The 17638-nt window shown below is 46.0% G+C and overlaps 1 protein-coding gene across 4 annotated transcripts in view; it reads right to left on the bottom strand.

Annotated features, from left to right (window-relative positions):
* LLGL1 (LLGL scribble cell polarity complex component 1) overlaps positions 1 to 17638 on the bottom strand; it is a 103481-nt gene that overhangs the window by 44790 nt on the left and 41053 nt on the right. For 2 of the 4 annotated variants that reach the window (XM_043978137.1, XM_043978136.1), the window contains exons 3-4: positions 6573 to 6654; positions 6255 to 6385 (exon numbers count right to left, since the gene is read on the bottom strand). In XM_043978137.1, the coding sequence (XP_043834072.1) occupies positions 6255 to 6385; positions 6573 to 6654 (213 nt within the window). Of the gene's footprint in view, positions 1 to 6254; positions 6386 to 6572; positions 6655 to 7877; positions 8093 to 17638 lie in introns of those variants that run through there. The other 2 variants (XM_043978139.1, XM_043978138.1) reach the window with 2 other exon arrangements.

The raw sequence follows: 17638 nt of genomic DNA, 5'->3' as shown, positions 1-17638 counted from the left end.
AGAATCACACTTCCCTTCATGACTGACTCTTTCTGCCTCGTTTTCTCGGGCTCACCCATTTCACAGAAAGACTAGCCAGGGAGCTTGGAGGCAAAGGGAGAGTCCTGGGAGATGGATGAAAAGGGGAGAGGGCCAACAAACCAGTTATACGTCTACCCAGTGAGGCTTGACCACTCTGATGCGCCACAGCCACTGGGATTTCTGCCTACAATTCCTCTTTCCAGTTCCCAAACTGAAGATGAGTTTCTCCTTCACCTCAGCTAATCTCAGAGACCTCTCTTTGAACTATATTAAGATTCTCATTTCCATGCCATGGATTTTTAGGAGGTGGAGGGTCAAAGAGAATAAATTCCCAAATGATGGAGGTAGTGAGATGTGTTTGTGGTCCCCCCTTCTCTCTCTCTCTCTCTCTCTCTCTCTCACACACACACACACACACACACACACATTCTAGTGGTGCTACGATTGCTTTCTATAGGGATCTCTTCCCTATTCCACTCCCCAGCTTCTGAAAGGTCAAAGGCTACTTTGACCCTTAGGTGAAGTGTGTCCTGCCACCCACCATATAGATGTAAGGTTCCTGCCCTCAGGCCTTGGTAGGATTCAGCCAGCTGTGTGTAACCTGATAGCCCATGGCTATTTCATTATGATTATTTTATATGCATGCAGGCCAAAGAGAGGGGACTCCTGGAGGCCAAAGCCCCCTGAACCCTGTGTGTGCTAGGATGCGTACATGAAGGATCCATGGTTTAGCCAGAATGTTGTTCCACCAAGGCAACCAACTTAGGAGGTAAATCCTAGGAGTTGTCTGAAGAAAAGAGAGATTCCATGATTTTCCTAAGGTCACAAGGGAAGTGAGGTTCTAAATCCTGGTCTTCCAGACTCCAAACCCTGCACTCTACCCACTATGCCACACTCCTCCTAGAGGCAACCATACAGAGTGGATGTTTATTGTTGCTTGATGGATGGCCATGGGCACTCCCATTCAACTAGTGCCATTTTCCCCCCAGGGCCTACACTGAAGTATAGGACCCAAACTGTTTCAGGTGAGGTCTCTCTCATCCATTGCTAAAAGAATTTTGTTTGTTTGTTTTTCTTTTTTTGCGGGGCAATGAGGGTTAAGTGACTTGCCCAGGGTCACACAGCTAGTAAGTGTCAAGTGTCTAAAAGACACTCTTGTCTACTTAACAGATGATCTTTTTCTTTAGGCCTGTAGAGTAGGGGGGCAGAAAAATTCAAGAAGAAAGGTCCTTTGAAAGGAGGAACCTTTTCCCCTGGTGGAGATCATCATTCACGGAAAGAGCATACACAAATCCCTTCGCCACTGAGCAAAGAGTGTGTCAAAGCATCAAAGACCTTCCCACATCTGCATTTCTTGCTTTGGGATGAAAGCATGATGGGACGCTTTTGGAATGGACCTAGTAGGAACTGGAATCCAGACTATGTCCTGTACTGCCACCCCCCTCCTCCCAGGGAAGGGGCTGCCAGGCTCTCCACTCCCAGCTCCATTCCCTTAGGCACTGGGAAGAGCTTTATAGTAGATGCCAGGGTCCTGATAAGAAGATGGAGAGTGGATGGTGGGGCGAGAAACCACATATCACTCTGAACCTTCAATGGATCCCTTTCCCAAGCCCATCAAATGTCCTAGTTTTCAAGGTCCTCTCTATTCTGACCTCATCCTATAGGTCCATGTACAGGGGTATGCTGAAGTCAGATCAAATCTAGCTCTCGTGTGAGTACTGTACCTTGGAAACCAGCAAGTGCTGGAACTTGGTGCTTGTTTCACGGACTATCTAGACTTTTGTTTGCTTGCTTTTTTTTTGTTTGTTTTGTGGGGCAATGAGGGTTAAGTGACTTGCCCAGGGTCACACAGCTAGTAAGTATCAAGTGTCTGAGGCCGGATTTGAACTCAGGTCCTCTTGAATCCAGGGCCAGTGCTTTATCCACTGCACCAGCTAGCTGCCCGACTATCTAGACTTAAGAAAGAGTTAATAATACAAATTAAATTTAAAAGTTGTTGTGCATACATTTTTTTTTCTTGGAGAGCCAGTTGTCATTTACCAGCACACCCCTGTCCATATCTATTTATTAACTTTATATTTATGCTGTATCTATGTGTATATACATATATATGTTTATTTTTATATGCGTTTGTTGTCTCCTCCATTAGAATGTAAGCTCAGCTGGGGTTTCTTCATTCTTGTATCCCTAGCATCTAGCATCCTTGACACATAGTAGGCACTTAAATTGTTTATTTATTTATTTGTTTGTTTATTTTTGCAGGGCAATGAGGGTTAGGTGACTTGCCTAGGGTCACACAGCTAGTAAGTGTCAAGTGTCTGAGGCCAGATTTGAACTCAGGTCCTCCTGAATCCAGGGCCAGTTGCTTTATCCACTGTGCCACCTAGCTGCCCCTCATAGTAGGCACTTTAAAAATGCTTGTTGATTGAGTGTTTGACTATGCAGACTATATTCCACTGTTCTCTTTCTCCCTCTGTCACACATACACACACACCCCACCACCACTTTAGTCTAGGAAGTGTCCTCATTGGGCACGCATATACCATATTTATTCCTATCACTGCCTTTACTCACAATTTCTCTCTTTTTCTCTCCTCCTCCTTACTTGAATGCTCATCTTATCCTCTCCCCTCCCCCCCAGCCCAAATTCTAGCCATCCTTCAAAGTCCCAGGATATACCCCATCCCCTCTGGGAAGCCTTCCCTGACTATCTTGGCCTTCACTGATCTCCTAGAACACTTATTATCTAACATAATTTGAACACTTACTCCTACAGTCTTGTTCTGCTAGCTTTTGTTTTAGGGGGTTGTTCTACATCCTCTACTGGATTCTGCACTCCTTGAGGGCAGGGGCTGTGTCTTGTCCAATTCTATAGTCTCTGCACAGAGCCCCGGCCAATGTTTCTCAATAACATTATTTTAAAAAAAATAAAAAGGTCAAAGGCATCTTACTGCAAGACTATCCAACCCATCAGTCACATTACATTGCTCCTGTGGGGCTGTTTCACATGACATGATATTTTCTCAGAAACCATTAATGAACTGGGAGGAGACAGGGGCTAAAGTCCTAAAGAACATCTGCTGAATGACTAGAGGCCAGGGGGCCAATAAATGCTTTGGAATGACTGCTCCATGCAGCTGGCTTAGGGGCTTCCTCTCCTCCAAGAGATGAGAGGCAGAAAATGAGAATGCCTTCAGAGAGGCTTTGGACTAGATGACAAATACCAGAGCCAGGCACAGTTACTGAGAGAAGCTGAGATACACCAGACCTTTGAAACGAAGGTTAAGGAGGATACTTCAAACTCTCTCCTTTCATAGCTCATCCCCTGATGGCCTCTGTTGGCATCAGAACCCTGGGCTGGGCACACCATGGGTCTCGCCTGATTTTAGAAAGGGCTTGTGTTCCTAGAAATAAATTATTCTGGTGAGAGAATGACCCAGGGGCAGACATGGTGGTGGTTGGGCACAAACTTAATGGTGCTAACAGACCATCTCATATTGATATATGAAGACAGATAGACACGGGGCAGCTAGGTGGTGCAGTGGATAGAGCACCGGCTCTGGAGTCAGGAGTACCTGAGTTCAAATCTGGCCTCAGACACTTGACACTTACTAGCTGTGTGACCCTGGGCAAGTCACTTAACCCCAACAGCCTCAATAAAAAAAAAAAGACAGACAGACAGACACACACACACACACACACACACAGTAGAACACTCAAAAAGTGCCCACTCCCACCCGTCCTTGATCTTTGCCCTCACAGACATATCTCTATGTGGTTCTAAGGCCCAGATCCAGGAAACTGGTACAGATAAAAAGCCTTAGCCCCTGATCTAATCCAACTTCCTTGAGCCTGCTTGAATATTATTTGTTCCCATCACCAGAGGAAGGAAAGACAGCAAGTAGTTAATGGACCTCTTAGGATGCCCGAAAGCAAAGCCATTTCCCTGCACCAGCCTCTGTCACACTTGTATCTCTCCCTCCTGTTTCTGTGTTATATGACATACTACCAAGAGTCCCTTTCTTCACCATCTGGACCTCCAGTGGGCAGAGTGGGGAAGCGGGCAGAGGGCTGAGACAAATCCTCCGCCGATATCCTGACAGGGATAACGCAAGGCCAGAAAAAGGATGATCCCTATTATTAGCCTGGGTTCTGCTGTCATCAATCAGAAATAGTCCTATTTTCTATTCCGACTTAGCTAAGAACTTAATTTTTTTTGTCGTTTCCAATTTAAAAACATTTTTTTCAATTAACAAGCATTTATTTTCTTTCTCTTCCACATGCCCCCCCATCTACTAAAAGAAAAGCAAAACTCTTGTAATAAATGTGCATAATCAAGCAAAATTAAGTCCAACCCTGGTCACGTCCAAAAGCACATATCTCATTCTACATCTTTAATCCGTATCCTCTCTGTTAGGGAGGGCACAGCATTATGTTGGAATTTTAAAGCAAAGACTGGAGTATCCCAAGCAGGGCACTGTGGTACCCCAGAATTCCTGGGTCCTTTGAAAAGTAGAATGCTCCCTCCCTAACTTTTCTCTCTCACCTCAGTTCTCAAACAATTCTCCTGATTGAATGCAGGTTCCTGAGAGGTCCAGACAAGGAGACTATGGTCTCCTTGTTCCAAATCACTTAGTAGCTTGGGGTCTAAAAGTTCAACAAAACCCTCAATCCCAACCTTTTCTACTACTATATGATCAAGCTTAGGCCAGGACTAAGGCAATTTCCCTTACTCTAAGCCAAAAGGGGTTTTCCTCCTGAAGTTCAAGAGCCTGAATAAGCATGGGAGTCAGGGATATGCCACTGTGGGGGCCGAGAAACTCCACATTCTCCCCAGCCTAGAGCATTCTGGGTGAGCTGTCCCTGCAGATTGCCCAGCTGGGTGGATCAGACAGGGAGTTCACAGTAGCAACAGCACCCCCCCACACATGCCAGTCATGCCACCCACTGCTCACTCTCTACCTTGCCCCACTTTACCAAAGGAAAAAAAAAAAAAAGCAAACTGAGATGTTGGTGGAGCTACCCACGAGCAGGCTGCTCATCTTGCACCAGAGAAGCTGTTCCCCAGACAACCAGCAGCCCCCAAGGGGGCTTAACTTGAGGAAGAAAGGTTGCCCTCGGGCTAAGGCTTCAGGTTAAAGGGGGCAGTTGGGAGCAGACTGTGTTGGGCACAGGACATAGGATTTGAACTGAAAGCCAGAGAAAAAGTTGAGGAGTAGAGAATGCCTCTAGTCCCCAAGGGCAGAAAACCCTATCATTATGGCCAGTCTTTTTTTTTTTTTTTTTTTTAGTGAGGCAATTGGGGTTAAGTGACTTGCCCAGGGTCACACAGCTAGTAAGTGTTAAGTGTCTGAGGCCAGATTTGAACTCAGGTCCTCCTGAATCCAGGGCCAGTGCTTTATCCACTGCACCACCTAGCTACCCCCCATAGTATATACTCTTTTTTTTTTTTTTGCGGGGCAATTGGGGTTAAGTGACTTGCCCAGGGTCACACAGCTAGTAAGTGTTAAGTGTCTGAGGCCGGATTTGAACTCAGGTACTCCTGACTCCAGGGCTGGTGCTCTATCCACTGCGCCACCTAGCCGCCCCATGGCTGGAGTCTTAAAGAAATGGAGGTCGTGTTCTGACCCCGATGCCCGGGCAAACCCACAGAAGTAGCTCATCTAAGGGTGGACCTGAATTTTAAGGGTTAAGGGCTTAAGGGACACATCGTAGCATAAAAATACCTAGGGATAGCATGAGCCCCAGAACAGAGAATGGGTCCCCTTATCACCAGTCTTCAGGGCCCCCCAAGGGCCAGCTTTTGACCTAAAATGAAGGCACCCAGTGTGTTCCATGGGAGAAGAGGAAGACCTAACTTAGGAGTTTATCAACAGAGCTGGTCCCAAAGACTACAAAGCCAGAAAGAAAAGCATTTGTTTCTTGTTCCTTTGGGTAAATCCTGTTTTGAAGAGAAGAAGAGGGGATCTCAGGAGAAATCTCTCCTGAGAAGTTTCAGACCCCCATGCCTCTGAAATCGGGGCATCTGGCTAGCTTAATTATGATTGGCCTAGTCATCCATCCTTATTCCTTGGTCTGGTCTTCCTGGTGTTTGATGCTACTTCAGATGCATTTCCTGAACACTCCCCACCCTTCTATAACCTGGCCCAGAAATCTAGCTCCCACTCCCCACCCCAAACAAGTGTGAGAGAGAAAAAGAGAGCGCGAGAGGCTGGGGAGGTTGCATTGAGTACTTAGCACTGTCAAACCCTGGGCGGCCCGGCAGGAGGAAGCTGTGGGTCTCCTCCAAGTGGGAGTAGCCATCCTTCTGAAAGATCCCCCAAAGGTGGAGGGTGTTGTCATCTAGCAAGGTGAGGAGCTGGCCCTAGGGAGATAGAAGGCAGAGCTTTCAGGGTCTTGGTTGGGGGGAAGGGGGTTTACCTAGAGGAAGCCAAGGCTAAGGGACCCACCAGCGAGCCCACCCGCCTCCAGGAAAGGGTTTCCAGGCTCTGGGTTCCATTGGAATAGTCAGGAAGAGCAAAGGAGAAAGAGAGGTGGGAAACAATGCTTACCTGGCCAGGCAAAAAGTGCATCTGTGTGACCGTGGCTGTCTCCTTATGTAAACCCGTGAACTCCACACCAGGGGCCCCATATCTTCGGAGGGCAGGGTCAAGGACAAAATTACAGCAGGCAAGGAAGGAGACCTTGTACAAATCTGCCAGTACCCCTTTACCCCCTTCAGGGCTAACTTGATTGACCTGTGCAGTGACCTGTCTAGAGGGCTGAGCATCTGGGGACATACCCATGGAAACCCATTTTACAAACAGGAAAAACCAAACAGAGAAAAGGAAAGCAGTCTCCCTTGGGCCCTGAGTCAGTGTCCCTTCCCAAAGAGTCAAATGTCTCCCGGGTTTGGGGACACCTTCCATCTACAGGAATGATGCCCAGGCTTCAAGGCCTGGCTTGTGTCACCTCCAGGAACAGGAAGTCTTCCCCACCTACTCTGGCTCATCTCCATCTCTCCTTCTTATAATTTATCTCATCCGTGTCATTGTGCCTTATACAGGTGATTTCACATTCCCCTTCTGTCCTCTCTCATTTTTTTTTTTTTTTGCAGGGCAATGGGGGTTAAGTGACTTGCCCAGGGTCACACAGCTCATGCATGTCAAGTGTCTGAGGCCGGATTTGAACTCAGATACTCCTGAATCCAGGGCCAGTGCTTTATCCACTGCGCCACCTAGCTGCCCCTATCCTCTCTCATTTACGCTAGTCTTGTCTCCCTGACAAAACCAGTCATTCCAGGGGGCAGGGACCACATTTTCTACTTTATTATCTCTACCCTGTTCTCCTGGCACCTGACAAAGGACTGGAAACCCGAGAAGGTGTACAGAACAGACTGGTTGACTCAACTGCCTGAGGGTCGGTGGCTAGGGAATGTTGGGGGGTGGGATGGCGCTGGATTTATGAGACCTAAATTTGGTCTCCTCTTCCTTCTCCAAAAGACTTCCCCCCCCAAACACAGGTTTTAGGAGAAGGGATGATAAGAATTGTTATGGCAAATTTGATAGCACTTGACTCTCCTGGGGAATGTCTAAAGGTTGGGAAGGAAGCCAGAATTCTGGGCCCTTGATTGCTAGCCCAAGGTTATGCTACTGACTAGTGGCAGACAGGGGACAGGAGCCTTTGTGTCTTGATTCTATCATACCAGAGTCTAGGACGCACTGCAGTCCTACATCCCACCCACCCCAACCCCCCCCCCCCCCCCCCCGACCTTTTCTGGAGCTAGAAAATCCTTGCTCTAAGAAGCCCTGGGTGCTCTTTGGTGTCAGCTCTGTGCTGTGTCCTGTTTCCATTTCTATACCCAGAGCAAAGGATGCAGAGCTCAGAGAAGGAAATTTCCATCAACTGCAAAATGATTATTCTTTAATCAGCTCTACTTCTGACTGGAAATGAGGATCAGGGGAAGAAACCGGTTAGCATTAGTAGGAGCCAGCAGGCTCTTGTGCTGTATGTGTTTCAGAGAGGAAGTAGAGACTGGGGAATTGAACATGAGAGAAATCCTTAAAAGTCAGAGCCAGCATCGGGCACCTCGGCTGGCTTGGAGCCCTGAAGAGAAAACAACTCAGATCAGCTCAGGCTCAGCCTTCGTTCCTATAACTCGCCTCCCCAAACTCTGTGGATCTTTCAGGGTCCACCTCCAGGCTCACTTCCTCCATTAAGATATTTCTCAGACTGCTCCAGAACCTCAGGAGACTGATCTTTCCCCCTCTCTGAATTCCCTTAGGACTTATTACAGATCCTAGGCTTTTTTTTTTTTTTTTGGTGAGGCAATTGGGGTTAAGTGACTTGCCCAGGGTCACACAGTTAGTAAGTGTCAAATGTCTGAGGCCGGATTTGAACTCAGGTCCTCCTGAATCTAGGGCTGGTGCTCTATCCACTGCACCACCTAGCTGCCCCCCCCCCCATCCTAGGCATTCTAAAGCCATAAGAGTATCTGAGCTGAAAGGGACCTCAGAGGTCATTTATTCCAGCTCCTTCATTTTACAGAGAAAGAAACTGAGGCCCACAGAGGGGAATTCAGGGTTCAACAAATGCCTGGCATTTGGTAATAATAGGTATATAACATAGGTAATACTATACCATAGGTAATAATAAAGCCTAGCATGGTGATAGAATAGAACACCAGTTTAGCAGAAACTAGAGAAGTATACTTTGCTCTACCTACTTATGAGCATTCTCATATTACTATCACCAGAACTTGAAAAGAAACAGTCCATAGCACCACAATTAACATGGGCAGTGGTGAGAACTAGTTAGAGGCTCCTGGGGTTTTTCAGTTGACACAGTAGAGGGGGAAAAAGACTTAAATCTGCTTACTCAGTATGGAATCCAGAAAGAATACTAGCCAGATCAACTCAGCCAGCTCCCTCCTGGAGCTTTTCCAAAGAAGTCTTTAAGATCTTTCTTGAACCCTTCTGTGACCCTAGCTTAGATCGTGCACCTAGTCCCTACTACCCTATATTTTCTTTCCCCTCTACTTTCATGTGCCCCACCCCCACCCAGTTAGAAAATTAACACGTCTGTCTACCTCTTAAAGTCAATTAGTGGAAACCTAGGGTGGGTAAGGACACAGTCCCCTACTGCATTAGTAGCAGAGGCAACTCAGTAATCCCAGGTAACTCTCTAAGATTAGAAGTTGCATTCAAGTGGCTGCTCTGCATTACTTGAGTTTCCAAACCATGAGTCCTGTAGGTGAAATTACAGGTTTGGGCCTCCTCGTCTCCCTCCCCACCTCTCCATTCCCCACTAGAGATGATAAAGAAGCCAAGCTCTGAGAAGTTAGATGACTGTTGTTTATATCTAATTCATCCTGTCTATATAGATAAGCTATATACAGCTCCTCAAAGGCAGGGACTGCATTTTGCCTCTTTTTGTATCTTCAGCAGTTAGAACAGTGCCTAGAACATAGTAGGTGCTTAATAAGAGCTTACTGACCAATCAACACAATTTACAAATATTTGAGATGGGATTCAAACCTGGGGGGGGCTTGACTTACAAGTCTGGTGTTCTATCCACTAAGTTGTTACTTCCTTTTATATTTTCCCCAGCTCCTTCTTCCCAGCTAGACTGTAAATTTCTTGAGGTCAAGGACCAAATCCTGTTAGCCTCAGTATCCTCCAAAGTGTGGTGCAAATATTCCATGCCTAGTGAATGTTTGTTGACTGACAAATGGATAGTTTTCAGGCAGAAAGAACAGGCTAAACTAACCAGTACAACCTGTCCAGTGTAGGTATCTCAATTATTGGATGGGAAAGATGCCCACAAATCTCCCCTCTCCTTGTGGATGACATCTCTGATCTTGGTTTATGTTGCCCTCCCCATTAGATTATAAACTCCTTGGGGGCATGGATTGTTTTTGCTTTTCTTTGTGTTCTCAGCGCTTAGCACATAGTAGGTATTTAACAAATGCTTGTTGACTTGATAAGCTACCCACTTCCTCCATCTCTCTTCCCACTTCCTCCATCCCTCTAACCCAAAATAGCCTTTCTCCCAGGAACAGTGTCGCCATCTCCCTAAATAAAGCTTTATCCCTTCATCTTGTCTGGCAAAACAAAACTCCTCTCTTCACTTTTGTCAGTACTGCCTCTCCATCCAGAATTATCTCCTTCGTACCATTAACCCATTCACAACCTGTTTGCCTCTCTTGATTTGCCCTTGCCTTCCTCCATATCCATTTATTTTAGGTTTTAAATTGTGTCTTAACTCAAAGCATTATACCAAGGAGGCAGAGGAGTATAGGGGATCCTGGCTGAGGAGGAGTCTGGACACACTGATTCATGGTTGGCTTTGGGCAAGTCACTTCAGTTCCTGAAGTATCCTCATCTGCCTAACGGGGATGAAAATCTCAGCTTTGTCTTCCTTCCAGTTCTCCTTTAAGACTCAATCCTTTGGTGATGAATATCAAAGTACTTTGTAAGCTTCAGAGAGCTACAGAGAGGTCGGGAAGTAGAATTAATATCCTCTCCCATGAAAGGCAGAGGCATAGCCCTGTGGGTTCACGAAGGGAAACCACCATGTTCAGTTCAAACATTAAGCACCTACTGTGTGCGATGTATTATTTGAAGATATCCCTAACTTAATGAGGTAAAATGGGTCAGTGGATTACAGAATTACAGATCTACAACTGGAAAGGAACCTTTGAGACCCATCTAGACTACTGACTCCATTTTACAGATGAGGTCCATAGCAATTGAATGACTTAAGCATGGTCACCCAGTAAGCTGTGGAGTTAGAACTCAAACTCTGGTTCTGAGCCTTTGAGTTGTATCATCACCAAGAAGGATGAGCTATTTAACATTCCTCCCAAGCCCTCGGAGACAGAACTCAGGTCTAGAACTGCTAGGCTGTGCTCTTCAATTACCCACCCATCTCCCCATTTCTACAGAGAAGGAAACTGAAGCCCGCAGGTGGCAAGTGACTTGTCCAAGGTCCTGTAAAGGCAGAAGAAGGACTCAAACACAAGTCTCCTGATTCCTAGGCCACTGTTCTTTTTGCTTCAGGACATTATCTCAAGGCCTCCCGAGGACAGGAGCTTCTTCTGTTTCCCCAACAGAACTAGACCCATACTAGGTACTCAGGACAGATTTACCTACGGAGTGGTAATGCCTGTAAGAACATCTGACAGGGTGGATGAACGGGTGTGGATGCCAGGAAGAGATCCAGCAAGCCAGGGAACTGTGTGTCTCCCTATTCCCACTTACACCCACTCACCACCCATCCCTCTTGGGGACCAAAATCCCTGTCAATACCCCACCTATCCTCCTTCAACTTCCAAACTTTTTAAGAGTCTTTCCCCCAAACTAAGCTCCAATGAGGCAGGGACAAGGAGAAACAAGGAAAAGGGAAGAAAAAAAAAAGATTTAAATTTAGGGCTCCCCACCTGTTTCTCTTCCTCCCACTCTCATGTGCCTAAATTAAAAGGCTCTGCTATATTTTGGGGAGCATACGCCTGGATGTGGGGATAGATTGGTCAAGACGGCTTGCTTTCACACTCCACTAGGCCCCTCCCGAATTCCCAGCTGCCTTGTTTCTGCAGCAGTGCCCATCCTCCCTCCCCAACTTGGTCCCCTCTCCCTTTGTTGGCCTCCAAGCCCGCGCTGCATTCCCTTCTCTTCACCGCCCCCCCCCTCCCCCCAGCTTTCTTTCTGCCGGGGCCAGGGGCCTCCTGGCTTGGTATTCTCCACAATCACCCTGGAATCCCTTCCTGAGGGTCACCAGGCAACCGTCTGCTACAGCTAGCCTGTTGCCCCGGGCAACAATCTCTGCTACCTCCCAAGGGCCCAGCAAGGCCTCTCCCCCGTAACAAACTCCCCTAATTCAGCTCTACAAATTCTGCATTTCTCCCTCAGTTTTACAGTCACCTGGAGAATCAGGCTTACTTCAATCCAACATTATCTCAAGAATGGGGAGGTGATTACTCCCCCCACCCCACCCCCGGGGCTGCTGACCTCCCCAGCTTCCCTGAAGACAGGGCCAAGAAAGGAAAGGTTACCCTAACTGAATTTGGGGGGCACCTCCCTGCCAGCCTTGGGCTTTTCAACTGTATTTTACCCTAGTCTGGCCTCAGAAAGAAACGGAAGTACCCATCTCCCTTGAAAGACCCACACTGGTGCTATCTTCTTCACAACTCCCCAAATGACCAAACCTAGCTCTGCTCCCCAACCCCAACTTGAGGAGTCCTGAACCCTAACCCCAGCCCTCTGCGCTCCAGGGAGTTCCCAATGCAATCCACCTGGATGTGTGAGAGGAAAGAAATGATCAGCATAGAGACTGGACAGCAGGGGTGGGGATGGGGGCGGGGGAATAAAGCTGGAATTTTTTGGTTTAAGAAAAATAAATGGTATTAAGTTCCCTCTGCTGAACCTACTTGACTGGAATTTTTCTGTACTTAAGATCCTGATGGGCCAGAGCCCAGCGGAAGCAGGTGTGAGAAGTCTGAGGCCACTTTGGGGGCTGCACTCGATAAATACTATGAGAACGAATCAGCTGGGGATGTGAGGGGAGAGAAGGCTGGATTAAGGCACTGGGAGCCACACTTGTCTCTCCTTGGAGGGGTTCATAACCTGTTTTTGTCGTGCCAGTTTGGTGGAACCTATAGACAGACCCCTTTTTCAGAAAATTTTTAAAAAATAAAATACATAGGATGGCTGAGGAAACCAGAAAAAGTTAGTGAAAATAAAGATCTATTTTGTTTTTTCCAGCCAAGATTATAGATCTGAAATCCATCTGCAGAGCACGGATTAAGAGCCCTTGCTCTGAGGGCTTGACCAACTTCAAGATTCCCTTTCAGACAGCCTTGTTGCCTGTTCTTTATCCTTCCAGGAAGGGCAGTAAAGCCTGCCTCACTTTGCCACTTCTGGGCACCTAAGAGGGGGCAGAGGATGACACACAAAGGACCTTTAGGTATTTAGAGTTAGAAATTGAAACCAATCAGATTCTTAATTAGATCATCTAAACCAACAGTCTCAAACTCAAAGAGAAAGAGGAGCCACTATACCATACATAAAAATCCCAGCAAGACACATTGACTTAGAAAACCATGTATTAATATTATCTGTGTCTTATTATAGCTTTATTTATTTTAATCTAGTACATTTTAATCTGGTTTGGGCTGCATTCAGGTATGCTGTGGGCCTATAGGCCATACACTTGACATCTCTGATCTAAAGAAACCTCCCTCATTTATGATTGATAAGACTGGGGCCCAAGACTGCAAGGGTTTGGAATTAGAACTCAAGCCCATGGGTTCCAAAGTCTGGGCTTGTTCCAGAATACCATGTTGCTTCTGACCTGTAACCTCCATTCTGCTCCCAGCTTGTCCCATAAGAACAGGTGACTTGGTAGTCTGATAACCAAGCTTGACCCCAGGGAAAAGCAGAGAAAATGAAGCTCCCTTCTTTCTTTCTTTTTATTTGGGTTAAGTGACTTGCCCAGGGTCACACAGCTAGTAAGTGTTAAGTGTCTGAGGCCAGATTTGAACTCACATCCTTCTGAATCCAGGGCCAGTGCTCTATCCACTGAGCCAGCTAGCTGTCCCGAAGCTCCCTTCTTTCATTACAAAGTCCCATTAGGACTATGGGTATAGAATATTACACACACTACCAGCCACAGTTTATATTGTTTAGTTTTGCTAAAAAAATTTTTTTCTTTTTTTTTTAAATTGTTGTTACAAGGTCACTCGGTGGGGTGGGTGGGTGAGGCATGTTCAGAAATTAATGTTAAAAAGCCATGAATAGGGGGCAGCTAGGTGGCACAGCGGATAAAGCACTTGCCCTGGATTCAGGAGAACCTAAGTTCAAAATCTGGCCTCAGACGCTTGATTATCTACTAGCTGTGTGACCCTGGGCAAGTCACTTAACCCTCACTGCCCTGCAAAAGAAAAAAAAAATGGTCGATAGAAGAGGTAGGATTAGAAGCCAGATCATCTGACCTCTAACTCAAAAAGCCATCAATTAAAAAACTATAAAAGTATCAATAAAACCTAAAAAAAACCCAACCAGTTGACAGGGAGCACTTTAGTTTACAAAGTACTTCATACACTATCTTGTTTGATCCTCCAAATTACCTTATCAGATAGGGTGCCTTGCCTGTGTACCTACAGGTTTTCATATTTAAATGTTTCCCTTGCTGGTCAGGCAGAAAACTGACCCAAAGTTCAATCAATAATCAGGGGAGAAGCAAGGCCATTGGATGGAGAGCGAGAAGACCCAAGTTATTATCCAGAATTTGCCAACTTTCAAAAGGAACTTGGGAAAATCATTACAACCTCTTGTTTTCAGTCAAATGGGTATGTGAATGAAAACAAGGAATCAAATACATCAAGTTAAATGGGATCTTAGAGGTCACCCAGTTCAACTTTACTTCACCCCCCCCCTTTTTTGTGAGGCAATTGGGGTTAAGTGACTTGCCCAGGGTCACACAGCTAGTAAGTGTTAAGTCTGAGGCTGAATTTGAACTCAGGTCCTCCTGACTCCAGGGCCAGTGCTCTATCCACCGCACCACCTAGCTGCCCCCTCCTTATTATATGGTTTTTTTTGGTGAAGCAATTGAGGTTAAGTGACTTGCCCAGGGTCACACAGCTAGTAAGTGTTATGTGTCTGAGGCCGGATTTGAACTCAGGTACTCCTGACTCCAGGGCTGGTGCTCTATCCACTGCGTCACCTAGCTGCCCCAGTCCCCCCTTATTTTTTAAATGAAGAAATTGAAGCCTAGAGAAGGGAAATGACTTGTGCAAGGGCATGTGATGTCAGAAGCAGAGCTGAGATTAGAACTCAGATCTCCATCATGCACGTTACAACAGCACTGTTGCAATGGTGATCAACTGTGAAAGACCTGGCAACTCTAATCAATACAATTGTTTCAAGATGATTCCAAAGGATTCACAATGAAATAAATGCTATTCACCTCCTGAGAGAGAGAACTGATTGATATACTCTGAGTGAAAAATGAAGTATCATTTTTCTCACTTTTTAAAAACTTTTCTTACTTTAAAAAATATAGCTAATATGGAAATGTTTTGCATGATTTCACATGTATAATGATATTGTATTACTTGCCTTCTCAGTGGGTATGAGAGCAGGTGGAAAGGAGGGAGAGAATTTGGAACTCAAAATTTTAAAAAGAATGCTAAAAATAAATAAGAAATTAAAACATTAAAAAAAAAGATCTCAGATCTCCCATGCCCCTGTCCCCAGTGCTCTTTCAGTATAGTACTGAGTGACCCTGATGAAAGTGAGGTGATAAGTGATCCCCTCCACTATCTCCCTTACAGGGCTGCTGTGAAGACTAAATGAGGAAATGGATCTCATAGTGTTTTGCAAAGTACCAGGCTTAAGGGTATTAGTCTTATCTCACTTGGCTACAACTCCCAGGAAGTGTGGCAGCCTGGTCCTCAATCTGGTCCATTTCCCTGGAAAGCTGGATTCAAATTTAGTCTCAAGCATCCCCACCACCCCCTTACCAAGGCACCTAGACATCTCCCCTTCTCTAAAAGAATCATTCAAGGGAAAATTATGATGGGGTAGGGGGCATAGATCGGAAATAGGACACTGGGACTCAGATTTGCAAATTGGGCATGAGAAACCCCTCTCTTCTCTCCCTTCTGCAACTGCATTCTACTTGAGAACCTTGGCCCACAGATCCAAATGTGATCCAGAATCGGCTAGAAGATATCCTGTATCTTGTTCCACACCTCCTTCTCTCTCCCTGACACTTTTCTGACAGTCTAGAGAGCCAGGAAATACTCAGAATATCATGGCCCAGGCATACCCACTTTAAAATTTCCTATGTCAGAGAAAGCCCACGGGGATTGCCAGGAAACGTATGGAGTACGGAGGCTCCAGTGGAAACCCCAGGAGGAACAAGAGATTATTTTAATGCCACTCTTAATTAGGAAAGACAACTAAATTACCAGAAATGTCCAATTGTCTTACTGAAAGGAAAGAGTAAGTTAAATACAAAATTGGCCATGGAGCTGGCCAGGCCTAGAGAGCCCATCTGAACAAAGGGGTCTAACAGACTTTCAGCCGCGGCAGTGACTCAACCCACCTGGTATGTGGCCCTTCATCTTGCCGTCTCATCAACAGAGCAATGTGTGTTGTGACTTTTTAGACTTCTTGGAGCTCCCTAAAAAAGTCACTGTCAGGATTCCCACCATATAAGGGATCATGTTTCAAGCTGGGACTCAGGACGCCTAAATACAAGGATTGCATGGGTCAGTCATAAACTCAACATGTGACCTTGGGTATTTCTCTGGCCCTCATCCTGCCAATCTGTAAAACAGGTGTAATAATCTCTGCCCTGTCTCTCAGTCAGTCTTTGTGACAATCCAATGAGAGGACCAATGTGAAAGTACTTGGGAAATCAAAGAGAGCTAAATGCATGCAGGAGATTATAATTACAGTGGAGGAAATGGAGGCCCAAGGACTCAGGTTAAGGGATTTACCCAAAGTGGTGTGGCAGAGTAAACAGAAACCCAAGTTTTAGTCTTTCTTCTGCCAGTCGCTCACTGTGTGACCTTGGGTAAATCATTTCCCTTCTCTAAGCCTTAGTTTTCTCTTTTGTAAAATGGTCCAAAGCATCTAAGGCAGATGTTTTCCAAGTGTGGTCTGGGAATCCCTTTCAGGGGCTCCATGAGGTCAAAACTATCTTCATAACAGTAAGACTTTCAATTTCTAATATGGTAAAAGTGGATTGTGGAGAAGGAAATGGCGAGCCACTCCAGTATCTTTGCCAAGAAAACCCCTGGAGAGTAGGGTCCACAGGGTCATGAAGAGTCAGACATGACTGAACAAATGAACACCAACAAATACCAATAGCTATAACCCCCATAAACAAAAGCTCTTTGTGGGTGGTCTGAGAAGTCCTTAATAATTTTTAAGAGTGTCAAGAGGGGGCAGCTAGGTGGCGCAGTGGATAAAGCACCGGCCCTGGATTCAGGAGTACCTGAGTTCAAATCCAGCCTCAGACACTTGACACTAATTAGCTGTGTGACCCTGGGCAAGTCACTTAACCCCCATTGCCCCACCCCCCAAAAAAAGTGTCAAGAGGTCTTGGGACTAAATCATTTAAGAACCAGGGCAGCTAGATGGTGCAGTGGTTAAAGCACAGGCCCTGGATTCAGGAGTACCTGAGTTCAAATCCGGCCTCAGACACTTGACACTTACTAGCTGTGTGACCCTGGGCGAGTCACTTAACCCCCATTGCCTGCAAAATAAATGAATGAATGAATGAATTAATTAATTAATTAATTAAGAACCACTGCATCTATAAGGTTTCTGTCAGTTCTAAGACACCACAGGATAACTCTTCCATCCAGCCATCCTCTACTACCTGCCTCTGCCAAGTTGCCCCAACAATGATCAGATGCTGTTGGGCTGGTAAAGAATAGCTTGGGGTCCACTTAAGACCAAGGCCAACCCAGAGAAAGGAAGTGATATGTCCTTGGTCAGCTCCACTGGGAACAAGGATAGGATAGGAATGCTCCTTGAGCCTAGGTGTAAAAATCTAAATGACAGAATCCTCCTGAATCTTTAGGGGTGTGCCAGATACTGGATGAATGGATTGGGGCCCAGGGTAC

Source organism: Dromiciops gliroides, chromosome 1 (genome assembly GCF_019393635.1).
Source record: "Dromiciops gliroides isolate mDroGli1 chromosome 1, mDroGli1.pri, whole genome shotgun sequence".
NCBI lineage: Eukaryota > Metazoa > Chordata > Mammalia > Microbiotheria > Microbiotheriidae > Dromiciops > Dromiciops gliroides.
This window is presented reverse-complemented; position numbering and strand designations above follow the sequence as displayed.